At 52.0% G+C, this 24,099-nt stretch overlaps 1 protein-coding gene across 1 annotated transcript; it reads right to left on the bottom strand.

Moving 5' to 3' along the window:
- Positions 1-127: 127 nt before the first annotated feature.
- On the bottom strand, positions 128-23,174 carry LOC149523690 (uncharacterized). Its single transcript, XM_089781611.1, has 5 exons — positions 22,996-23,174; positions 10,361-10,734; positions 7,893-8,005; positions 876-1,025; positions 128-286 (listed from the first exon to the last, which is right to left on the bottom strand). The coding sequence occupies exons 1-5, from the start codon at positions 23,172-23,174 to the stop codon at positions 128-130; spliced, it is 975 nt and encodes a 324-aa protein (XP_089637737.1).
- Positions 23,175-24,099: the final 925 nt, after the last annotated feature.

Here is a 24,099-nt window from a genome sequence, read left to right as displayed (position 1 = left end):
GCCGGGGCAGCCCTGTGCCCAGCCGGGAGCTGGATCCATCCCTGTCTCTGGCCAGGCCCTTCCTGCACTCTGCCCTGGCAGGAGGGGGGGAAGGGAAATCAGGGACTGAGGTGGTAACAGCCTCTCCCTACCTGTCCCATGACAGCGCGTGGGCCACGCAGGCGGGAACCACGTCCCGGGGGTGGGCGCGAGCCAGCAGGGCGATGGTCCCCAGCGCGGCTCCTCTGGCTCTGGGATCCCCGACGTCGCGCAGCCAGCTGAAAATCTTTCCCACGACGTATCCAATCTGGAGGGAGCCACACAGCTGAGGGGGGATTGATCGAGAGCGGCCTCCTGCCAGGCCGCCCCCCCCCGGCAGACGGCGCTGGGGGAAGGGCAGGAGGGTCGCCGGCGTGGGGCCGAGGGAGAAAAGGCCCCGTTGAGAGGCCTGTCGGGAACGTGACCCCCGAGTCTTTTCCCCAAGAGACCTGCCTGGCGAAGGGCCCAGGGCTCTGCCTGGCTGAGAATTCCCAGCAGAGCCAACTGCAGCAACGCGGCCGCACGCCCCACGAGGCAGGTTGGTTCTAGGGGCCCTGGACAAGGCCTTCTCCTGGGGTCATTTGCTGACCCTGCCGCTGCCCCCAGCGCAGCCTTGGGAAGTCAACAAGCCGCTCTGGGATCCAGTTCCCGGGTGTCTCGCGGGTCAAATTCCTGCCTCCCCGGCGAGCGATGGGGCTTAATTGAGCAGGGGAGCGACTGATGCTCAGAGCCTCCTAGAAAGGGGCTGAGCCGACCTGCCCCTCACCCTGACCCTGTGCCCCAGGGCCGGTTTCCTCAGAGCCAGTTCTCCCAGCCCCTGTCTCCACACGCCCTGCCCCTCGCCGGGCGTCTCTTACTCGCTCCATGCGGGCGCTGTGCTGGGACACGGTGGCTCTCGGCGCCTCCTCTGCCGCCTGAAAGCTCTCCAGGGCGGGGGCCGTCAGAGCCTTCAAGGCTTCCAGCAGCAGGGCTGTGGGCTGGGCTGAGGCAGGCGGCTCCCCGAGGGTCTGCAATGAACAGGGACAGAGCCTGTTGGGACTGAGCATTTCCACTGGGCAGCTGCCCTGGGACACTCGCTCCCTGGGGGCTGGCAGGGCCTAGTGAGCACGGAGGAGCCACCTGAGACCTTTTGTGGAGCAGCCTCACCCGGTGCCGAGGGTTCTCCCATCTCTCAGCCCTTCCCTGGTCCCCTCTGCCTGAGGAGAGATGGGAGCCTCTCAGCCGGGGCAGGGACCCCAAGGGCCACACCACTTCCTCCATTCCCTGCATCCCCCTCCATAGAGCCCCTTGTCCTAGGCAGGTTTCTCCCCTAAGTGACCGGGGATTTGTGGCTGGTTCTTTGGGACCGGAAAGACCCGTTCGGGGTAGGTGGGATTGGGTTCTAGATCCCCTCACCTGTGTGTTAGGCCCAGGGCTGATTGGGGCACAGAGGGAACTGTGGTGTCTGAGGGGTTTCGCGCGGTCTGACTGGTTTGTGACCTGTTTGGGAAGGTCTCTGGTCTGGGGCTGTAAAGCGTCCTTGTGTTGAGCAATTCACCCTGAGCCAACACCCTTAGCAGTGCCCAGACCTGGCCTGGTCCGTCACAGTGGTATAGTCGGCAGGATCCTCAGAGCTTGGTCAATTAAGCTTTGGATCAGAACCTCAAGCGGTTCTAAATTTTATTTTTGGGTGTAGAGAGTTTGATTGGTTAAAGAGCAGCTGCAATGAGTCAGCAACTACATGAGAGTCTTGACCGAGAGGCTCTAGAAGATTTGTGATTGGAGCCAATCACTGAGTTCAGAGAGAAAGCTTTTCAGCTGGAACTGAGGTCTTTGCTAATACGAAATGACCAGCAGGGAAGGGAGCAGTGCCCACCCGGTGCCAGGGATGCTGTTGCAGATGAAATTAGAAAGCAGCAGGCACTGAAGGAATCGAGCTGGAACATGGGAAGGCCCTTGCCGACGTGCGTCGAAAGGCGAGGGAGGCGGATGCTATGCCCAGACACGGCCCGGTCCATCACAGGCCGTACTGGGTCAGACCAAAGGTCCATCTAGCCCAGTGTCCTGTCTGCCAACAGTGGCCAGCACCAGGTGCCCCAGAGAGGGTGGACCAAAGATAATGATCAAGCGATTTGTCTCCTGCCATCCCTCTCCAGCCTCTGACAAATAGAGGCCAGGGACACCAATTCTATCCCCTGGCTAATAGCCTTTTATGGACCTAACCTCCATGAAATTATCTAGCTTCTCTTTAAACTCTGTTATAGTCCTAGCCTTCATAGCCTCCTCTGGCAAGGAGTTCCACAGGTTGACTACGTGCTGTGTGAAGAACTTTCTTTTATTAGTTTTAAACCTGCTACCCATTAATTTCATTTGCTGTCCTCTAGTTCTTCTATTATGGGAACTAATAAATAACTTTTCTTTATCGGCCCTCTCCACACCACTCATGATTTTATAGACCTCTATCATATCCTCCCTCAGGGTATGTCTACACTACCCCCCTAGTTCGAACTAGGGGGGTAATGTATGCATACCGAACTTGCTAATGAAGCTCTGCACGGGGTTCGAACAAGCCGGCTTTTAAAAATGGCGGAGCCGGCTTTATGCTAATGAAGCCCGGGAAATTCAAATCCCGGGCTTCATTAGCAAGTTTGGTATGCATACATTACCCCCTAGTTCGAACTAGGGGGGTAGTGTAGACATACCCTCAGTCTCTTCTTTTCCAAACTGAAAAGTCCCAGTCGCTTTAACCTCTCCTCATATGGGACCTGTTCCAAACCCCTAATCATTTTAGTTGCCATTTTTTGAACCCTTTCCAAGGCCAAAATATCTTTTTTGAGGTGAGGAGACCATATCTGTACACAGTATTCAAGATGTGGGCATGCCATAGTTTTAAACAGGGCCAGTAAGATATTCTGTGTCTTATTTTCTATCCCTTTCTTAATAATTCCTAGCATCCTATTTGCCTTTTTGACCGCCGCTGCACACTGTGTGGAAGTTTTCAGAGAACTGTCCACGATAACTCCAAGATCTCTTTCCTGATTTGTCATAGCCAAACTAGCCCCCATCATACTATACCTATAGTTGGGCGTATTTTTGTAACATCCACAAACTTTACCACCTCACTGCTTACCCCTTTCTCTAGATCATTTATGAATAAGTTGAAAGGGATTGGTCCCAGGATTGACCCTTGGGGGACACCACTAGTTACCCTTCTCCATTCTGAAAATTTACCATTTATTCCTACCCTTTGTTTCCTGTCTTTTAACCAGTTCTCAATCCAAGAAAGGAGCTTCCCTCTTATCCCATGGCCTTGTAATTTACACAAGAGCCTTTGGTGAGGGACCTTGTCAAAGACTTTCTGAAAATCTAAGTATACTATATCTACTGGATCCCCCTTGTCTGCATGTTTGTTAACCCCTTCAAAGAACTCTAATAGATTAGTAAGACAGGATTTCCCTTTACAGAAAGCCACGTTGACTTTTGTCCAACAAATTATGTTCTTCTACATGCCTCACAATTTTATTCTTAACTATTGTTTCGACTAATTTGCTCTTGTTCTGAGCAATTCGCCCTCAGCCGACGCTCTCAGTGGTGACCAGACCCGGCCCGGTCCGTCACAGTGACCCACCCCCCCCTCCAGCAGCAGCTCTTAGGCCAGAGGGTTTCCGTGAGCTGCTGCCCACTGGGGTCGCCCCTGCACCTCCCATTGGCCCCAGGGGTGCTCAGGAGACACCCCTCCCACCCAGGCGCCTCAGGGACGTGCTGCCGCCGCACACAGAGTGAGGGTGGGTGGGAAGGTCCTTTAGCCCCCTTGCCCCTGGTGACAGGAGGGGAACCTGGGCTCTTTTAGGAGTTACTATAGAGAACTTTCTGGGTGTCTGGCTGGTGAGTCTTGCCTACATGCTCAGGGTTTAGCTGGTCGCCATATTTGGGGTCGGGAAGGAATTTTCCTCCAGGATAGATTGGCAGAGGCCCTGGAGGTTTTTCGCCTTCCTCTGTAGCATGGGGCACAGATCACAGCTGGAGGATTCTCTGCATCTTGGGGTCTTCACAGTATTTGAAGGCTTCAATATCTGAGATATAGGTGAGAGGATTATTCTGGGAGGGGTGGGTGAGATTCTGTGGCCTGTACAGTGCAGGGGGTCAGACTAGATGATCATAATGGTCCCTTCTGACCTTAAAGTTTATGAGTCTATGAGTAAAACACCCAGAGGCAGTGGGGAAGGGGCAGGAGAGAGCCCCAGCCTCAAACTTTAGTGGAGCCGGGTCCACGAGCCAGGAATGTTGTTGGATCCTAGGTATCACAGGCCCCTAGAGCTCACGGCCGCTGCACCCAGGGGAGCTTTGGCTGAGAAACCCGCAGAGCCCTGCAGAGCCCTTTCCAGCGCTTGTGAAGTGAGCAGAGGGGCCACTGGAGAACATGCCCCATGTTCCATCCCCCACCCGGGCCTGAGCAGATGGGTCCAGCGGCTCTAGCACCCACGATGTCTGCGCGGAAAGGACTGAGAGCAGGGCCCATCCGGAAACCCCCTCTGCCTTCCCCACCCGGCAGCGTGTGGTGCCGCCTCCCCACTGGCAGGAACCATGCGCAGGGCAGGAAGTAGCTGAGACTGAAGGAGTGAGTCTCTCTGCCGACGAGAACCCCAGACCGAGGGCTCCGGGCCAGTCCCCAGTGCCAGGCCCATTCTGCTTCTGCTGCTCACAGGCAGGTGTGATGTTGGTGCTGGAAGTTACCACCCGGGTGCTGCGCTTGTATTTCAAACGTGGGCTACTGGGAGAGCTCAGCTGGAGGCTTGGCCAAGCCCTTTGAAAGGGTCTGTCATAATCAGGACAGGAACATCCGGTGACTAAGACATGAACTAATGTCTCCTGTTCCTAGCCCGGTATGGGGTGGTCAGCCAATAACAACGCAGGTAGGAATTTTCTTTAAAGTTTCTTCCAAGTACCGACCAGTTTCTTCCAAGTATCAAGGGAGACAGGAAACGCTCCGCTGTCCAAAAAGCGACTTCTTACAATGTGTAAGCAGGGAAGAGTTTAGCTAGTCTGTCAGGATTTCTTGTTTTCCTTGTTTGGGGATATGGAAATAATGTCTGAGCTTCTTAGTGCTTTTTCCTCCCACTTTTCTAACTAAGTCTTCAGACCAGGGACTTTCCCTGAGTACCTGTGTCAAATGGTGGCTCTTTCCAGCTAGCCAAATTACTATGCTTGCAACTGTAGCTTTGTTTTCACAGTAAGAGTTTGTTCTGTTTTCTAATTAACCGGTATTGGTTGATTTTTGTGTCCTGGATGGTCTGTCTCTGTGGACCTGCAGGCCTCTGACTGAGGGGTCAGCCACCAGAGACTGCAGCTTGATTTTCTCTTTTCTTTTTTCAAGCTTCTTTGAAGGAAAAGAGCTTGGGGTACCCCTGGCTGGTTTCAAGTGTCTGCCCCTGTTTGTGGGTTCAAAGCACTCGATGTGAGCAGTGGATTCCCCAAAATCTGGGTATTAGGATTGGGGCGGGAAGTTTTTGTACCAGCGCTTGTAGAGGCAAGGTTTTGGAGTGCTATTGCAGGCCCCCAACTTCTGCATTCATCCTGCCGGAGTGGGGAACAGCCTTGACAGGGTTGCTAGTCAAGTGAGTAGCAGCACTTCACTGACCTCAGGTAGTGCCAATCACAGCTGATGAGCTTTGCTGTGAATGTTCAGCATGCAAGCCGTGGCTGCTGCCTAAAAAGAACTGAGTCAGGCCTGGAGCGGTGACTTGCTCATGGGACAGACTCCATCTTGGGACAGACTTTCACAGGAGAACAATGGGATTCCCACCCCATGGGCAGGGGGACAAAGGGGCTCTGAGGGTTCCTCCATTTTCATCTTCATTGCTGTCTTCACTCTGGCAAATCCACTATGAAGGATCTCGGCCACAAACTGAAGCCTGAAGTGGCCCCAGAGTGGTCGGCAGGGAGACTCGCTCCTTCAGTCTCAACTACTTCCTGTCCTGCCCGTGATTCCTGCCAGTTCGGTGGTAGCGCCACACGCTGCCGGGTGGGGAAGGCAGAGGGCGCTTCAGAAATACATCCAGCCTAGGAGAGGACGTATTCCTGAAACTTGCCCTAAGACAGCCGTTCATTTCATCTCCTACACGCCGGCACAAAGAGCTTTGCAGTCGGTGAATGTAATTTGAGTCCTTTAACAATATTAGGCTCAACCTTTTTTTTCTTTCTTTTATTAATAAACCTTCCTATTTTCAATTCTATGGGATGGGCACTGCAAGCTCTTTTCGGTAAGCTCTGAGGTTTCAATTGACCTGGGCGGGTGACTGGCTCTTAAGGATCAGAGGAACCTGTTTGGATTTGATGGGATTTCTTTTCATAACCTCTCACCTGTATGTAGTAACAAAAGGGCCTGACCGTGGAGGCCTAGTGTGAGGCCTAAGACCTGAGCAACCGTCAATGCTTTGCTAACATAAAGCAAAGCTAAGCAGTGAGCAAAAGGCAGGTCCTGCAGACAGAAGCTTGGGAAGGACAGGGCTGCCGATATTGCAGAGGTCCGAGGCACAGGCCATGCACGCAAACATTCCGGGAGGATGGTAACAGAACATTTCCCTGCAGAAACAGCTCGGTCCCAGCACACTCCCCGTAGACAAGGGACTTACCGACCCAGGTTCAGCACAGGGTCGGGATGACAGCACTATGGATAGGGATGTTTGGATCAAACCACCAGGTACAAGGTAATTAGTTGTGTTTAGTAGGTTCGTCTGGAGGTGTCAACCTAATACCTTTAAGGGTGGCAGCCTGGTACATAAAGAAGTGACGTGAGGGCTACTAACTGTGAGGGTGTCGCATTTGACAATAAACCTGCTGGGCTGATTGCAAACCTTGCCTGCATCTGTCGTTTCTGGGGGCTCGTGGAGATCTCCTGTGTTGACCCAAGTGCACGGGGTCTAACGCTCTAGATTAGTGGTTCCCAAACTTTTCAGCATCACGCCCTCTTTTTGATTTTTGAGAAACCCTCATGCGTCCCCCCAATAGCAGAAAAACTTATGGGGGCAGAGGTTGATGGGGGGCTGGGTCACCTCGTGCCCCCCCTGGAATTTCTTCACCCCCCCTAGGAGGGCATGCCCCCGCAGTTTGGGAACTCACGTCTAGATGACGGGAGCACAGGCACCCACACACGCAGCCGAAAGTTTGTCATCACCAACGGAGAAGGGGACCTGTCAGGAGCACCCCGGGACAACCCTGACCAGACGACACTGAACGCTGGCAGTACGAGCCCTGGCAGATACGACGCTGCAGAAGGGGCGGTGCGGGTGGTGGCCCAGAGGGCAGGAGTGTCTAAGGGGGTTGCTTGCAGGGCTTCTTGCTAGCCAGGGTGAGGAACAGAAGTGCCGTTTGGGGCTGGTTTGGATCCTTGCAGTGGAGAACCCCCCGTTCTGGGCTCTCAGTAGCCCTGTCTCTGAGCAAAGTGCCCTGACTGGCCCCTCGGTGCGGTGCCCCCAGAAATCCCCCGTGTTACAAGGCTTTATTCAGGGGAGCTGGTCTCAAGGGTGAGTGTTTCCTTTCGGTCCCTGGGCCGGAGGGGGGCAGGTCATTCTCCTCTGAGAGACACCGGCTGGGGAGATAGTCACACGCCCCGCAGGGGACGCTTTCCACTGGCTCAGCCACAAGCCTCATTTGTAAGTGTTTCCTGTTACAGACTGGCTCGGCTATCCCTTTGAGACTTATCTACCCAGTGTCCTCTTCCCCCCAACACCTCAATTTTTTTCCTCCGCTCCGTCCCTTATTTGTTCTTGGTTCTGAACTTCCCACACGCTGGTCATCTGAACAAGTGGGCTGTGCCCCGAAAGCCCATGATCCCATCTACGTGGTTTGTGAGTCTATAACGTGCTACCGGACTCTGTTGTTTTTTAAGTTTTTACCATAGTCGTGTGGGAGCTGCTCCTTTCTAATGGGATGGGCTGGGGGGCTGGTTCCTCCTCTTCGCTCTGGTCTGCCTGGCTCCTCGTCGTCTCGGAGAGCTCCGTCTGCATCCCTGGAGCAGAAGGAAACACTGGTTTGAATGTGGTACCCCTGGGCGACAGGGAAGGGAACTGGGCCCAGAGCCCTGACGTGACTTGCCCAGGGTCACACACAAGGTGCTTGCAGGGCTGAGCAGAGAGCGCCGCTCTCATGACTCTGAGCTGGGTGCTCTCCCCACTGGGCTTCCTCTAACCTAGGGGCAGCGTCTCTCCCATGGCGTGTTCTGCTCTCCCCGGTCTCGCCCCCTTCCTGGCAGTGACGGGAACAGGCCTCATTTCGCCTGTGAGCCCCCCGGAAGTGATGGCCCAGCCCAACCCAGTTCCCAGCTGTGAGCTGCTGAGACTGTGGGATGGGGTGACCCTCTGGCTCCTTTGTAATGGTTTTGTTCATTATCTAAGCTCAGTTGCTGGTGTCCACACTCAATACCCAGCACCCCCAGGCTGAAGCCTCGATCCCCAGCACGGGCTGAAGTCCCAAGGCCTGGGAACCCCTCGGGGCTCAAAGCAGAGGTTGAGGGGCTGAAGCCAAACGGGAGCTGGTATTGGCAGGGCTGGATCCCGAATCCCCAGTGCTCACCGTGCAGCAGAAGCCGCCTGAGCCCCTGGGCAGACCTGGGGATGGTGCCCCCGAACGTCAGTGGAAGTGCAGGGCAGTCGCAGGGACAGACCCGCCCTCCTCTCTCCCTGCCCCTGGCAGTTTGGAGCCGGGAAGCCAGAGCCGGGCAGGGCAGGGCGGCTTCTCCTCTGTCTGGTGCCCTGGTGCAGGCAGCCTGGCTGTTCCCTCCTCTCCAGCAGCTGCTGCTGGTGCAGGGGTTGGAGCTGCCCCTCAGCTCCCATGCAAGGTTCCCGGGAAGTCGCGTCCCTGCGCGGGCGCGAATCCCTTTTCTGCTCTCTGAGCCCCTCACGATCCAACCTGCAGCCCCTGACAAGTGCCGCATGGGGTGGCAAGAGAAGCACATGTCCCCCAAGCACCCTGGGCAGGGAGGCCAAGGGCCCGAGCTGGGGATGCCGCTGCCAGTGAGTGTGGGGGGCCATGGCCCTGCTGCCAGCCCCGGACCCTGTCCCACTAGTTCCCCAGGCCCCATCGGATGGAGAAAGCGGTGGGGCAAGGGCAGGGCAAGGTCACGGAGGAGGTGGGGCCTGGGGCAGAGGGCGGTTCTGTCCCTTTTACAAGCTGGGGGAAAGGTCACGTGGCTGGTGGCCCCCGTGTCACCCTCACTGGTCACCCTGATTACGCCTGTACCTGAGGGGACCCCCTTAGCCAGGCCCCACGACCCCCTTTCTCCCGCTGGGCCTGGCAGTTTTTACAGCACACGGGGTGGGGGGAGGGGGAAGAACCCGCATCATTTGTATTAATTTCCTTCAACTCGCTTGAATTTGAGCGATTTTACCAGGTGTCCCGCACTCCCCACAGGGCAATTGGTTCTCAAAGGTTTTGACCCTGGATCCATCCCCCTCAACGCACAACTTTCCCTGGATCACCAGCCACCCCCCCAGGGGAACAAAATGCCTTCGCTTCGCTCTAAAAACCTTAAATACTCAATTATTCATATTAAACGACTGGAGCTATAATATGGGGAGGAGGGTTGGGGGGTGTATAACCGGTAAGAAAGGAGACTTTATTAACGAAAATCAACATAATTAACCAAATCAGGAGCTTTAACTTTATCATGTTAGTTCACCAAACATCAATTTATATAACTAAAATATTAATTTATGTCCAAATCAAGTGGCTTCAATATTCTCTTTATTTATGGCAGGGGTGGGGAAACTTCTCTGGGTTGGGGGCCATTGATCCCCAGAAAAATCAGTCGGGGACCAGAAAAAAGTGAGAGGGAAAAAACCTGCAAACAACAAAAGCAATAAAACATCCCCCACTGCTGTGGCCACCACTGCAACACTTCACTCCTCTGCCGCTCCAGCCCCAAGGGGAGCAGGGGAGAGAAGAGAGGAGCAAGAGTCAAGGCTTCCCATGGGGCAGATTAACTCTTTTGACCAGGGATAGTAGATTTTGTGCTCCCTAGGCTTTGGGTGAGGCCAAAATGAGGGGTTCAGTGAGTGGGAGGTGGCTGCCAGGGCATGGGATGAGGACAGTGGTGCAGGCAGGCGGGCGTGGGAGGTAGAGTGCTGGAGCGGGCTGGGAGTTTGGGTGAGGTCTGACCAGGCGAGAGGGTGCAGGAGACAGCTGGGAGGGAGGGTGTGCAAGGGGGCCAGCCCCTCTCTGCCAGAGCATCAGGCACTCGCTGGATTCCAGCGTCTGAGGAGCCCATGGCTGCCCCATGAGAAGCCCTAACGCTCCAGGCTTGTAGAGTGACTGGTGGGAGTGTCCCTCACATGGTCCCCAGTTACCAGGCGGGTTGTAGACTCACCTGTGAGATCTTCCTGGCTGTTGTCTGGGCTCTCCTGCAGCTTCTCCTCCTCTCGCTCTTCCTGGTCCTCCACTGAGTTCTTCGTCTTCCTGGTCTTCTTCAGGGAGAAGTGTGTCCATCTTGTGGGCGAGGAAGCTGTTGTCTCCTCCTCAGCCTCTGCCAGGGAGCTGCCACACTGGCCACAGACACAGAGTTTTTTCAGGCCAGATAGGAGCTTCCAGGAGCCTCTGGTTTTCTTGGGCTCCTCTGGCAAGGCCTGCTCCTCCTGGCTGAGGCTGGAGCATGCCTCGGCTGCTGCAGGTTGGACCACCACCCTGAGCACCTGGCTGTGTCTGTGCTCCCTTGAGGTGAGTCTTCGCAAGAGGCAACGCAGCCTGGAAGAAAAAGAAGGAGCCAGTGGGGTTTTTCTGTCCTTCCGGAAAGGCAGGGAAATAGTCTGCCCAGGAGTCACACATAAGAGCGGTCTCCTGAACCCATCCGCTCCTGTAAGAGCCAGAGCTCGTCCATAGAACCCAGCCAAAGGTGAAGACACATGGGGCCGGGAGTGACACAGGGATTCTTGTGGGGAATTTCTAGGGCCTGTGTTGTGCAGGAGGTGAAACTCGGGGAGCAGGGCTGTGCCTTCCGGCCTTACAGCCTGGAACTCTAGGAGCTGATGACCCTAAAGTTGTCTTGAAGTGCTGGTGAGAAGGTTGCTGTTCATACGATAGGAGGGGCTTTGTCTGAGGTCTGTCTATCTGTTTGCTTGTTTGCTTGTTTGTTTGTTTGTTTATAAAAAGGGGATTTTCTACAGAAATGCTATTATAGAAGTGGCTGAAGTTCATCCTACATTTACTCTTAAGCTTTGTCTAGATGACAGGCTTCTTGCGTAAGAAGCTTTTTGTGGAAGAGATTGTCTGCAAAAACTTCTTGCACAAGAGAGCATTGCTTTTTCACTACTCTTTTGGAGTATGTCTACACTAGCCACCCTAGTTCGAACCAGGGTGGCTAATGTAGTCATTCGAACTTGCAAATGAAGCCCGGGAATTAAATATCCCAGGCTTGATTTACATGTTCCCGGGCGCCGCCATATTTAAATGCCCGGTAGTTCGAACTACCTGCCTGCGGCTGCACGCGGCACGGGCTAGGTAGTTTGAATTAAATCTCCTAATTTGAACTACCATTACTCCACATTACTACTCGTAGTGTGGACACACTGAAAAAGAGTATTGAAAAAGCATTGCGCTTTTGGGAACGAGAGCGTCCAAACTGCCTGGATGGTCTCTTGTAAGTAAGCAGTGATTACTATGGATAGAATGGCTACCAGGGCACCCGTGCTTTTTCCTCTTCCCTTTTCTTGCACAAAATATCCCTCTAGCCTGTCCTCACACACCTTTTTGCAAAAAACTTTTTTGTGAAAAGGAATTATTCCTCGCAGACTGAGGAATACCTTCACCGGGAAAACCCCTCTGTTCTTTGGTTTTACTTGCGCAAAAAAGTGCTTGAGATGTGGACGGACGTTTTTGACCAAAAACTCTGCAGTGTAGATCTAGGCAGCACTCACCATCCTACCGGTGGCAGGGAAGCTGCTGCTGGTGGCGGGTTTGGTAGGGGGATACGGGCTGATCCAGGCATCTCTCTGCTGTCCCCAGGGCTGGTAGTGGGGCCAGAATCGTATGGTGGCTGTCCAGCTGCTCCTGGGACATGGCCACGTGGGTTGACTGGTTTAACATTACTACTCTGTAAACTGTCCATGAATTGTATTCCTTGTTTTGGGAAGTCAGCAAAGAGCCAGAAGAAACTTGCCTATCTAACTGGAATGAGTTTGGATTCTAGCTGTGATGAGAGCTACAGTGGGGAGCAGCAGCAGCAGCTTTGTAAAGAGGTTTTACCTTTGGTAAATAAAGGCCTGTGGAAGTTTGTTTGTACCTTGCTTGCATGATACAACATTTTGGTGATGAGGATGGATCTTCTGCCTCTGAACCCACTTGCACCCTTTCTGCAAAGGCCAGGTGAGCCTCCAATTGCTTTTACTGCCTGGATCCATATGTTTGAAACCTATCTGCTTGCAATCAGGGCTACAGAGATTTCTGAAGTAAGAAAGCGTGCTCTGCTAATCCACTGCCTTGGAGCAGAAGGGCGGCGTATATTTTACACTTTCCCCCTTGCAGATGATAAATATGAGACTGCACTCATTGCATTAAAGAACTTTTTTGTGCCAAAAGTGAATGTAGTAGCTAATCGCTATAGATATCGCCAGCATGAGCAGAAACCAGGGGAGACTATACTGTATTATGTTGCTTCTCTGAGGAGTCTGATTGTAACTTGTGACTTTGGGAATATGGCAGATGAGATGATTAGAGAGCAGTTCATTGAGAAAACAACCATGCTTCGTGTAAGAGAACGCTTGCTGCTAGAACCACAACTTACACTGGAAAAAGCAATAACCATTGCTACCCAAACTGAGTCAGCCATTGCAGAAGCCAAAATAATGAGCATGGATACAGGAGGCCCAGTCCAGGCTGTGACTCCTTTGTAGAATAGTCCACTATTGCTGCAGACAAACAATCACAAGGGGAAAACTAATGAAAAACCAAAGAATCAGCAAATTCAAAGCACAGCAAAAGCATGCTTTCGCTGTGGTGTCACACGACACCTTGCAAGCTGCACAAGATATCCTGCAAAAGCAGCTCAATGCAATCACTGCAAAAAGATTGGGCATTTTGCTAAGGTCTGCCACAGTAGCCAGTCCAATCAACAGGTGCATGTAGTTACAATACCAGATGTTACTGTGCTGAGTGTGGACAAAGTCACTATTGCACATATTCCAGAGCAGATAAGGTGCACTGTAAATGTTTGTGTCGCACCTTCAGGCAAATCACATCCTATTCAGCTCTGTTGGACACTGGTTCAGCAGTATTTATGCTACCTGATTCCATCTATTTGCATTACTTTAAAGATGTGCCTCTTACTGAACCCAAACTTCACTTGGTGTGCTATTTGAAAAATCAAATTCCAGTGCATGGCTGCCGGTCTCAACAGTGACTTTTGGTGATTGCTGTGTAAATGCAGAGCTCTACATTGTCCACAAAGGCACTCCTATCCTTGGCAGAGATTTATTGGCTGCTTTAAACCTCAGGGTAGTTAATGGATCTTTCTCAGCAAAGCACTCTTGCAGTACACACACCAGTTTCAGCTGGGCCCCAAGACCAGGTTGGGGAGAAACTTGGCTGTGCTTATGGGTTTGTGCATAAAGTTAAAATGCGACAGAGTGTGATGCCTGTACGACAGAAGGTACGGTGCTTACCATTTTCAGTCAGGGAAGCCGTTTCAGAGGAACTTAAAAAGCTTGTTCAGAAAGACATTATTGAAGAGATTGACTCCTCGGAATGGATTTCACCGATAGTAGTGACACAGAAGAAGGATGGAGGCATTCGCCTTTGTGTGGACTTCAGGGAGCCAAATAAAGCTATTGTGATTGACATTGAATACCTCACATTGAAGAAGTATTTGCAGAACTCCCTGGAGCAAAGATGTTTTCTACTTTTGATTTGCAGAGCGCATACCACCAGGTTATGTTGCATGAAGATAGCAGAGACCTCACAGCGTTTATTAAACATGAGGGACTATTTCGTTTTAAACAGGTTCCATACGGTCTTGCATCTGCCCCAAGGGCCTTCCAAAAAATGATGTAATTGATTCTGAAGAATCAACATGGAGTTCAGTGCTATGTGGATGATAGTATCGTGTTTGGCAATACTTCTGAGGAGCACGACAATAATCTGCAATCTGTACTAAACTGCATCAGCACAGCAGGCCTCAAGCTCAATATGTCTAAATGCAAATTTAGACAAACAGAACTCTCCTTTCTGGGGCATACAATTTCACCGGCTGGACTAAAACCTGATCCAGATCATATCCTAGCAATTTCAAATGCTCCTCCTCCAACTGATTTGCAAACCTTACGTTCCTTCTTGGGTGCAACCTCCTGGTATGTAAACTTCATTCCCAATTATGCTTCTGTCATTGAACCGTTACAAGAATTACTACGGAGAAGTTCAACCTCGGTGTGGACAACTTGATTGTACATAGTCCAGTACTTGCACTATTCAGTCCTGCGTTGCCCACAATTGTGACTACAGATGCTTCTGATTATGGACTTGGGGCTGTCCTCACACAACTTCATGAGGACAACACAGAGGACTGTTGCATTTGCTTCAAGGACACTGAGTGATGCTGAGAGAAAATATTCTACAGTTGAAAAAGAAGCACTTGCCTGTGTCTGGGCTACTGAAAAATGGAGAACTTACTTGTGGGGCTGCACGTTCAAGTTGTGCACAGACCACAGCCCTTTGACAACATTGCTAACCACAAAAGGACTGGGAAGAGCAGGGTCGGCAAGACTACTCTCTTTCAATTATGAACTGGAATATAAGCCTGGAAACCAAAATGTGGGAGCTTATTGCCTTTCTTGCCTGCCTTTGTCTTTACAGATGGTCCACCGGAGGATGAGGATGAAGCAGTTGCGCTTATTACAAGCACTCTTACTGCAGTTACAAGAGAGCAATTCCAAGCTGCTTGTTCAGCATGTCCAATTCAACAAAAGCTACAGGAATTTCTGACAAAGAAATGGCCCAGTAACCCTAAAAGCCTTGACCCAGTTTTGCTGCCTTATTTTAGAATTCGGGATGAACTTTCTTTGCTTGATGGCTGTGTGCTACGAGGTACACACTGGCTACTTGTGCCAGAAGAATTACAGCCAAAACTCATACACCTGGCACACGATACTCATCAAGGTATTGTCAGAACGAAACACCGACTACGAGATCTGTATTGGTGCCCAGGGATGGACTCCCAAACTGAAGCAATCCTAAAATCCTCTGTCACTTGCCAAATGCATGATAAGACAGCAGTGACATGTACCCCACCATTACAGCCTGTTCCTCTTCCTGATTCTGCATGGGAAAAACTTGCGATTGACATCGTATGACCCTTTGAAAGTGCTCTCATTGACTGTCATTATGCCATCACTTTAATAGACTATTTCAGCAAATGGCCTGAGGTAGCGTTTACATCGCAAGTTTCTTCTGCTACAGTAATTAAGTTCCTCTCTACAGTTTTCAGCAGGGAAGGTAACCCCAAAGAACTGGTTTCAGATAACGGTAGTCAATTTACTTCCATGGAATTTGAAACTTTTCTAGCAGAGAGAAACATTTTACATAGAAGATCATCCCTGTATTACCCTCAAGCCAATGAGGAAATCAAAAGGTTTAACAGAAGTTTGAAAGAGAGTTTGCAAACAGCTAAACTGGAAGGGCGCTCGTGGGTAACCTTCACTACTGATTTCTTGCAAGCTTACAGGGCCACACGACGTGCCACAATGCAAAGATCACCTGCAGAGTTACTGCATGGAAAACAGATGAATACTAAATTGAACATTGATGAATTATTAAAGGCAAGGCCTGATGCACCAAATGAGGATCCTATGAGAAAAACTGTTGAACAGAAGCAAGCAAAGTATAAGGCTTTCACAGACAAACGACGGGGTGCTAAGGAACCGAAGTTTGAGCGTGGTTCCTTTGTTAGAGTAAGAAAACCTGGAATTTTACGCAAAGGGGACCATAAATTCACATCTCCTCTTAAAATCATAGAGAAGAAAGGACCTTACGCCTATCGACTTTCTGATGGGCGGGTATGGAATGCTTCTTCTCTTGCACCTAGAGGAGACGATGCCAACACACAGCCCGCATTGTATGACTTCACCATAGCACCAACACAAGAAGACATTGCACTGGACCTGGGGTTTGAGAGATGGTCTGTCAGACATAGACAACCACCTGTCTGGACTAGAGACTGTTATGTTGTATTTACAGTGTTTTCAATGTAAACAGTATAGTGGCTTGTTCCATATTTGTTGCTGTGGTTAGAACAACAATGTTTCTTTTATAATTGGGAGAGCTTCTTAAGAGAGGAGGGAATGTGGTGTTTCAGATGCTGCTTGTAATTCTTGGAACTGGGAGCACTGGCTGTTGGGAATCTGGAAGCCCAGGAAACAGGAAGGAGGGGGGAGGAGATGGGCCAAGCCTGAGTGAGAGCTACAGAGGGGAGCAGCAGCAGCTTTGGAAAGAGGTTTCACCTTTGTTAAATAAAGGCCTGTGGAAGTGTGTTACTACCTTGCTTGCATGATACAACAAGCTTGCTCAGGAATAATAGGCTCGAGAATGCAGGGAGCAATCAGGAATTCAAAATCACAACTGGATTTGTAGCTAGCAAGGGATGTGAAGGGTAACAAGAAAGGTTTCTCCAGGCATGTTAGGAGTAAGAGAGTGATCCCTCTAAAAAGGGATGTAAATTAGACACTTTGGAACTGCAAATGAAGGCGGGATTTAAATTTACACCACTTTGAGAAAAGGGATGTAGTCTAGACACAACCCTAATGTCTAGAAAATGTGATTCACGTGGGAAGACTGAAAGAATTGGTCTTGTTTTGTTTAGAAAAGAGTAGACTGAGAGGGGACATGAGAGCAGTTTTCCAGTGCTGACTGTGAATGTGGCTTTAGTCTTGTGGAGAATATTGAAACTAAATTATGAACCAGATAGAAAGATCACCTGGGTATGCTAACGAGGATCAATGTTCACTCTGCCAGTGAGGATATGTCTACACTACAAAGTTAATTTGAACTAATGGCCGTTAGTTCTAATTAACTTTCATAGCATCTATACATACAAACTGCTTAATTCGAACTTGGTAAACCTCATTCTATGGGGAATAATGCCTAATTCGAAATAGCTAACTCAAAATAAGTGCTGTGTAGACACTTATTTTGAATTACAGGGCCTCCAGCCCTTCCCAGTTCCCCCTGGTGGCCACTCTGGGCCAAACCAGGAAAACTCCTCTCCTCTCCCCCGGCCCCGGGGCCCTTAAAGAGGTAGACTCTTGCCAGATGGCACTTACCAGAGCCAGGCCTGCCAGCAGTCTCTGCCCCTGACCCAGTGGCCCCAGGATGAGCCAGGCAGCCAGTGCCAGCCAGCTCTCCCAGGCCCAGTCCCCCAGCACCCAGGGGCCAGCCAGGGGCCGTAGACGGTGTGCGCCCTCCTGGACTAGTGCAGAGGTCATGGACCTCATTGAGGTTTGGGGCAGGCCCCCAACGTCCATGATCTCTGCACTAGGCAGAGGAACGCGGCCATCTATGGCCACATAGTGGCCACCCTGGCCCGAAAGGGACACAGGCGCACCCAGGAGCAGGTGCGCCTGAAAGTCAAAGAGCTGCAGCAGGGTACGCCAGGGCCACCAGGGGCGGCGCCGCAGCAGGGGCTGCCACCTGCCCCTATTTCCCCACCCTCGACCAGCTCGTGGGGGGCGGGGCAGTCCCCGCCAGCCCAGGAGGCAGCGAGCTGGGGCTGGAGGGCCCTAACCCGGGCACACCGGAGGGGCCACCACCAGCTGTTCCGGCACCGCAGTCGGCAGGGTCGTCCAGGGAGGCCATACCACGTAAGTGCTAGCACTGTCCCCTGCCCGGGGGGGACGGCAGGCGGGGGGGAGACCAGGGACGGCGCATGTGGGCCATGCCTCCCAGGGATCACACAGCCACCTGTGCACGTGCAAGCACGCGCCATGCCACCCTTGGGCAGGTGGCTCCAGCTGCATGACACCCAGGGGCCATGGCCCAATAGGCACATGCGTGTGTGAAGAGACCTGACACGCTCCCAACCCCGGGGTGGGACCCAGCAGGACGCTCTCCCTTCACACGCCCCCTCTACACAGAAGCAGGGGACGTCTCCCCCCCACCCCTGCCACACTATACACGGCACAGGGGCCTGGGTGCCGTCTTGGGGCAGCTCCCAGTCCCGGGCAGAGCCAGACATCCTGACCATGGCCTCTGTGCAAGCACAGCGGCTCTGACGGTGCAGGGCACGGTCACATCATCCACTGTGTCCCCAGGGAGAACTGACCACTTCTTTTCTTTCTCTACAGCTGCACCAGCTGCTCATACCACTCCGCCCGGGACATGCTCCCGCACCTGCAGCCTGCTCTGGGCCACCACCACACGGCAGGAGTACTGGGACCAGCCCCTGGGGGCCCTGCGAGCCCTGCACCGCACCGTCCAGGCCTGGATGCTGAAGGACCTGAAGCTCCACCGGGAGCAGCTTGCAGAGGACCGAGCGAGGAACTGTCACCTGCAGGTCCTGCTGCAGAGCATGGTGCCCCGTGCCGGTCCTGCGCCTGCTGCACCCCAACTACTGTCCCTCCTCCCACTCCTGCCCCCCTCCCACCTGTTCCTCCTCAACCTCTACACCCTCCTCCTCAATATCCACACCCCCCACCTCAACCTCTGCACCCCCCTCCCCATCACCCCGGGGATGCCGAGGCCCCCTCCCTCGCCATGCTGGGAGGCGGTTGGCCCAGTGAGACCCCCACCCCTGATCCCTGAGCTTCCCCTCCCCCTTCTTCCCCTTGCTTCCCCCTTCCAGTTCCCTCCTCCCAGTTTTCTCCCTCCCCTCTCCTACCCTCTCTCCTGTCCTCTCCCGCCTCCTTTCCCCAGTCTCCCCACAGTTTCATTCCCCCTCCTCAGTTTTGTTCAATAAAGAGAGTTGTTATTTTTGAAAATACGTGTCTTTTATTTGACATCAGGAAGGGCGGGGTAGGGAAGGGTAAGTGGAAGGACGAGAGGGGGGAATGTGCACAAGCCCCCGGTGGGGCAGACCGGGGAGACTGTTAGCGCTCCTCAGGGTGGAAGCTCTCCCGCAGGGCCCCCTGGATCCTGGCAGCCCCTCGATGGTCTTACCGGATGGCAGCCTGCAGACAGTGCAGCCAGGCTGCTGTCAACGTGTCCGCGAGACGCAGCAGAGTCCCCGGGGGCAGGTCTGGTTCCATGTTGCAGAGTGCCGTGGTGTCCGGAGTGAGGTCAGGCAGAGCACTCGGAGACACAAATGCTTTGCTGTCCCTCAGCGAGGTAGACCAGCAAGCAGAGAAACCTGAGAACTGTCTGTCCAAGATGGGGGGTCGGGTCCCTTTAAGCACAGCCCTCGGCTAACCTGAGGCAGCAGCCCCACACACTAAGTCCGACCCTGATGCCCTGCTGGCACTGGTTCCAGCCAGCCTTACCTTCGATTCAGGGTCCACTCAATGTGGACGTGCTATTTCAAATTAGAAAAATTCCAATTCGAATTAGTTTTTGTGTCTAGATGCGTTATTTTGAATTACCTTAATTCTCATGAACTAATTGAATTAAGTTAATTCGAAATAACGCTGTAGTGTAGATATACCCTGAGGGAGATGGAAACCCTGACACTGTGTAGGAACACTGGAAGAATTGGAACGGCAGAAAAGAAAAGGTTCATCATGATGACTAGCAGCAACTAACTTCCCATCATCAGCTAGAAGCTGTGATTAGTGGTCTTCTAAATAGAGCAAAGAAAAGAAGGAATTTTCTGTGTCAAAACCAAAAGTTTAATTTTATGTTTCACAAGTCACAACAACAGACTCTCGATGCACTTTTTGCCCATAGAAAGATGCTCATGTTTTTTTTCACATGTGTAAAGCCAAGAGACATAATCTTTAATTTCAAGCATAAACTGTAACAACTATTTCTTTTCACGTGTTAATAGGAATGATAACAGAATTTGTTTGGTATGTCACGAAAAAGGTTAATTTTGAGTTATGTCTCAAAGGAAGAGAAACTTCTAAGATACCAAATGGTTACTGAACATTTTGCAATATTTATTTTCTTTAGTTTTAATTTCATATTCAAGAAACATTTAAATTCAGGCACCTTGTCAATTTTCCCTTCCTGTAGTATTCTTTCTTCCGTAATATTTTAAATATATCTAAGATATTTGTTAGTAACCTGTGGGTGCCACACATCTGAACAAGTGCCCATGACCTCAATATTGACCTCAAACCCCATAGCCAGCGAGGGGCCAAGGTCAAAGTGAGTAATTCTTTGTTCCCATCAAACCAAGTAAAAGATATAAAAGATTGTTAAGTAGCAGGTTTGAAGCACCGGAAGGACGGATTATCAGATGAAAATCCATGTAATTCCTGTCAAGCATTTCAAAATCTGGACCTCATTAGCATGTGGAAAAGAACCAGTGACCATTCAATGAGAAGTTTGACACGCTATCATTGAATCAGAAGTTAGGTTACCAAAAAATTGTGACCTAGGGCAGGGGACTGGAGTGCAGGGCTTTGGGATGTGACCTGGGTAGGAGGGGATTGTGATCTGGGGCAGGAGATTGGGAGGGGGGATGGATGCAAAGGGGCACAGGGAGTTTGGGTATGTTGAGAGGAAGGGGCAAAGAGTTGGGGCAGGAAAGGGCTGTGGTGCCAGAAGCAGGCTGTGGCCAAGAGACTAGCCTGCCTACCTGGCCATGTGCTTCATGGATAACTGAGCCGGGGGGTGGGGGGGTGGGGTATTATTAGCTGCATGATATTCCAACAAGCAGTTTGCATTGGCTAGTTTCTGCCAGAAACTGGCAAATGGGAATATGCTGAGGGCGGGGAGGCTCCTAAAACATCCCCCCTCCTCTCTGTGTTTCTGCCTGGTTCACGTGGCTAACTGGGGAGCCTGGCTGGGGCTCCCTGCTGCCTCCGTGGGCCAGACCCAGTGCACAGGCTGTATTTTGCCCAGGACAGTCTTAGCAGAAACACTGGTCACCATCTATTTTCTATGCTTCTTAGTGGGGCCTGCTCTTAAACCCCACAGCTTTGTGCTCAGAACGTTGGGACTCTGGCTACAGACAGGGGTCCAGTTGAGAATGAGTAACCCTCTGCTCCCATCAAAGCCAGTGTCACGTTGCTGAATTGGAGGGAAGCAGCCAGATCGCTGGTGCACCCCTAGGTGGGGGTGTTGGCCCCAGAAATTGGTGTGGGGGGAGCCATGTGGGGTGTTGAGTGGGAGATTATTTTTTATTGATCTTATGTACGCTATTTATGTGAGTGTATAATGTCTGTGTGTGTAGGTAGGAATCTGTAATCTGTGTGGAAGCTGAATATTTCTCTGAATGTGGTTAAGCATGGCTATGGACAGACTGAGTAGCAAAGCCCTGTGGAACAATGACTCTCAATAGGCTATGGACACACCCAAAGAATGGGATTTGTCACCTGAGGGCAGCCAGCAGGAAACATAGAGATTGGCCTCTGACCAGGTGACTTGCTGCATACAAGAAGAGGCCAGGAAGGAGGTATAAAGAGGCCATGTGGTCGATGCCATTTTGGTTCTCAGCTCAGCACTTCATCCCAGAGGCAGCACTGCAGGGATTGAAGAGCCCGGAAGACCTGTGAACCCATCCTGATCTCAGGATGTGCAATAAGAACTTTTAAACCAGCAGCTGCAACACCTCTGCTAGAGCCTGCATCGAGAACTGGGAGATTCGGTGCATGTAACGTACTGTACTTTAATAACCTTACTCTCAGACTTTTCTTTCTTGTGTTAATAAACCTTTAGTTTTAGATTCTAAAGGATTGGCCCAGCGTGATTTGTGGGTAAGGTCCAGAGGGTAAATTGACCAGGGATCTGTGGCTGGTTTCTTGGAACCGGACAGAACTTGTTCGGGGTAGGTGGGATTGGGTGCTATGACCCCCTACCTGTGTATAGGCCCGGGGCCATCTGGGGCACGGATATTGCTGGGGTGTCGGAGGGGTTTTGCTCGGGAGGCTTCAGGCAGGCAGCTGAAGCGCTCGGTGAGACTGGTTCGTGGCCTGTGTGGAGAGGTCGCCAGTCGGGGGCTGTAAGGAACCCCGGATTTGAGCAATTCGCCCTAAGCGGACGCCCTTAGCTGTGCCCAGACATGGCCCGGTCCGTCACAGCCAGTAAGAGAAATAAAAGCTTGTTAAGTAGCAGCTTTGAAGCACCGGAAGGACGGATTATCAGCTGAACAGACATTTCATTCCTGTCAAGTATTTCAAAATCTGGAACCTATTAGCATGGGGGAAAGAACCAGTGAACATTCAATGAAGAGCTTTACACACTACTTAGAACATCAAATCAGAACATAGGTCACCAAAAAAATGATAAAGAAATCACACCCAAGACTCATGACAAAATGAGGTAGCAGTTTATTTAAATCCGTTTCCTAGAATGGAACCTCACTGGTTATTTACAGAGATATTTTATAGTCTGGAGGGGGTAGAGAGGAATTTGTATGGAGTTTTGCATTTCTGAGAGAACTACCCACATGAGAGCCTGGCCCTGGCAGTAGAGCGGTATCATTTTCACTAGAATTCAAATGGCACTTTGTTATTTCAAGTCTGCACATTCTGAGCTGGATGTTGTCCGAACACACGGATATTGGACAATCATTACTTGAGACCAAACATTTCTCTGCCCACCCTGAAGGCCGGGGATGCATTAGGGGCACCTCCAAGAGGAATAAGCATCATGGAGACATAAACCCAAATTCTACTCAAGTTCTGTGATGTTCCCTTTAGGTAAGAAACATGGAAATTCGCCCCCACGAGTCAGCAGGGAGAGAAAATCATCCCCATCTGCCTCAGGAGCGCGGGAAAGGCTGAGGCAGGAGGAGAGGGGAAGATGCTCTGAGTCAAATCAAAACGGAGTGTTGGGAAGCGCCTGTTGCAGCCCCAGCCCCCACCCGTCCCTAGGCCGAGGAGGCACCAATCTCTGCGGTGGGCTGGGAAAGGCTCCGGGAATTACCTTCTGTACAGACTCATCCTCTCTCCAGCGCCCGCGGGGACAGCGGCTGCCTGAGGTTCTTGACAGAGGCTCAGTTCTCGTCTCTCGGATCCTTGGGCGCCGGCCGTTGCCAGCCAGTTGGACTGGAGGCAGGACAAGAACGCTGCAGCCACAGTCTTTGTTGCTGTCACACATGACATCACAATACACTCAGGCCTCCATGCAGAGACCAGCCCCCCCGCCCAGGTAACTCTTCTCCCATCCCACAGCCAGGCCCGGGGCAGCGCGGACACCCACAGCTGGCTTGTACTGGAAAGCTACTGGGAAGGAAGGCAGGAGGCAGAACCTTCCCTTGGCCTAGCCCTGCCCCCTCCCCTCCATGCACGGTGGGTCCCACTGAGGGACAACAGAAATTCCCAGGGGTGGGGGCTGTGACTGTTGAGGAGCTGGCTGCGGTGGGCTCAGGGCGCTCTGCTTTTCGGGGAGCAGCCTCACGCAGACAAAAGCTGCCTTTCTTCTCTCGCTCTGCCTGAGCAGGGGAGGAAAAAGACACTCTCCTTCGAGCAGGCGTTGAACCAGACACCCAGGGGTAACTTGCTGAGCCGCTCCTACAGTCCACCACTCGGCAGCTGAGCTACTGTTATTGTGTTTACTGCTTTGCCCTTAATAATGGTGGAGGGAGTTAGGACGAGGCAGCAAAATCTGATAGCCCTGGGGTGGGACCCAGAATGGTGGGTTCTGGGTCTTGCAGTATTGTGAGATATGTGTCCCTCCCCTCGAAAGGGGGCACCCAGTGTGTGGCATGGCTGAGTCATAAAGAAGACCCTGCAGCACCTGTAGAGTGGGGGCGGGGATCTCCTGACAGACAAGGCACCCTCAGAAGAGGGCATCTGAGCTCTGCAAACTAATTCCTGGGGCAACCAGCAGGTGGCGCTGCCCTGGGGAGTGAACCCCATTGCAGGGCCTAAGCCCTTTCTGACCAACCTCCACTAAGCAAGACCCAGCTGCTCTGTCAGTTCGTGGGGGGATCTGGTACTTGCTGGAGACGTGTGTCAGCGGCAATGCAGTACAAAGGTGACTGGGGCACTTTGCAGCTCCCACCGCTCCCTGACCGTCCTTTCCCTT

The sequence above is a fragment of the Pelodiscus sinensis genome, chromosome 12 (genome assembly GCF_052426305.1).
Source record: "Pelodiscus sinensis isolate ZL-2025 chromosome 12, ASM5242630v1, whole genome shotgun sequence".
NCBI classification, from domain to species: domain Eukaryota; kingdom Metazoa; phylum Chordata; order Testudines; family Trionychidae; genus Pelodiscus; species Pelodiscus sinensis.
This window is presented reverse-complemented; position numbering and strand designations above follow the sequence as displayed.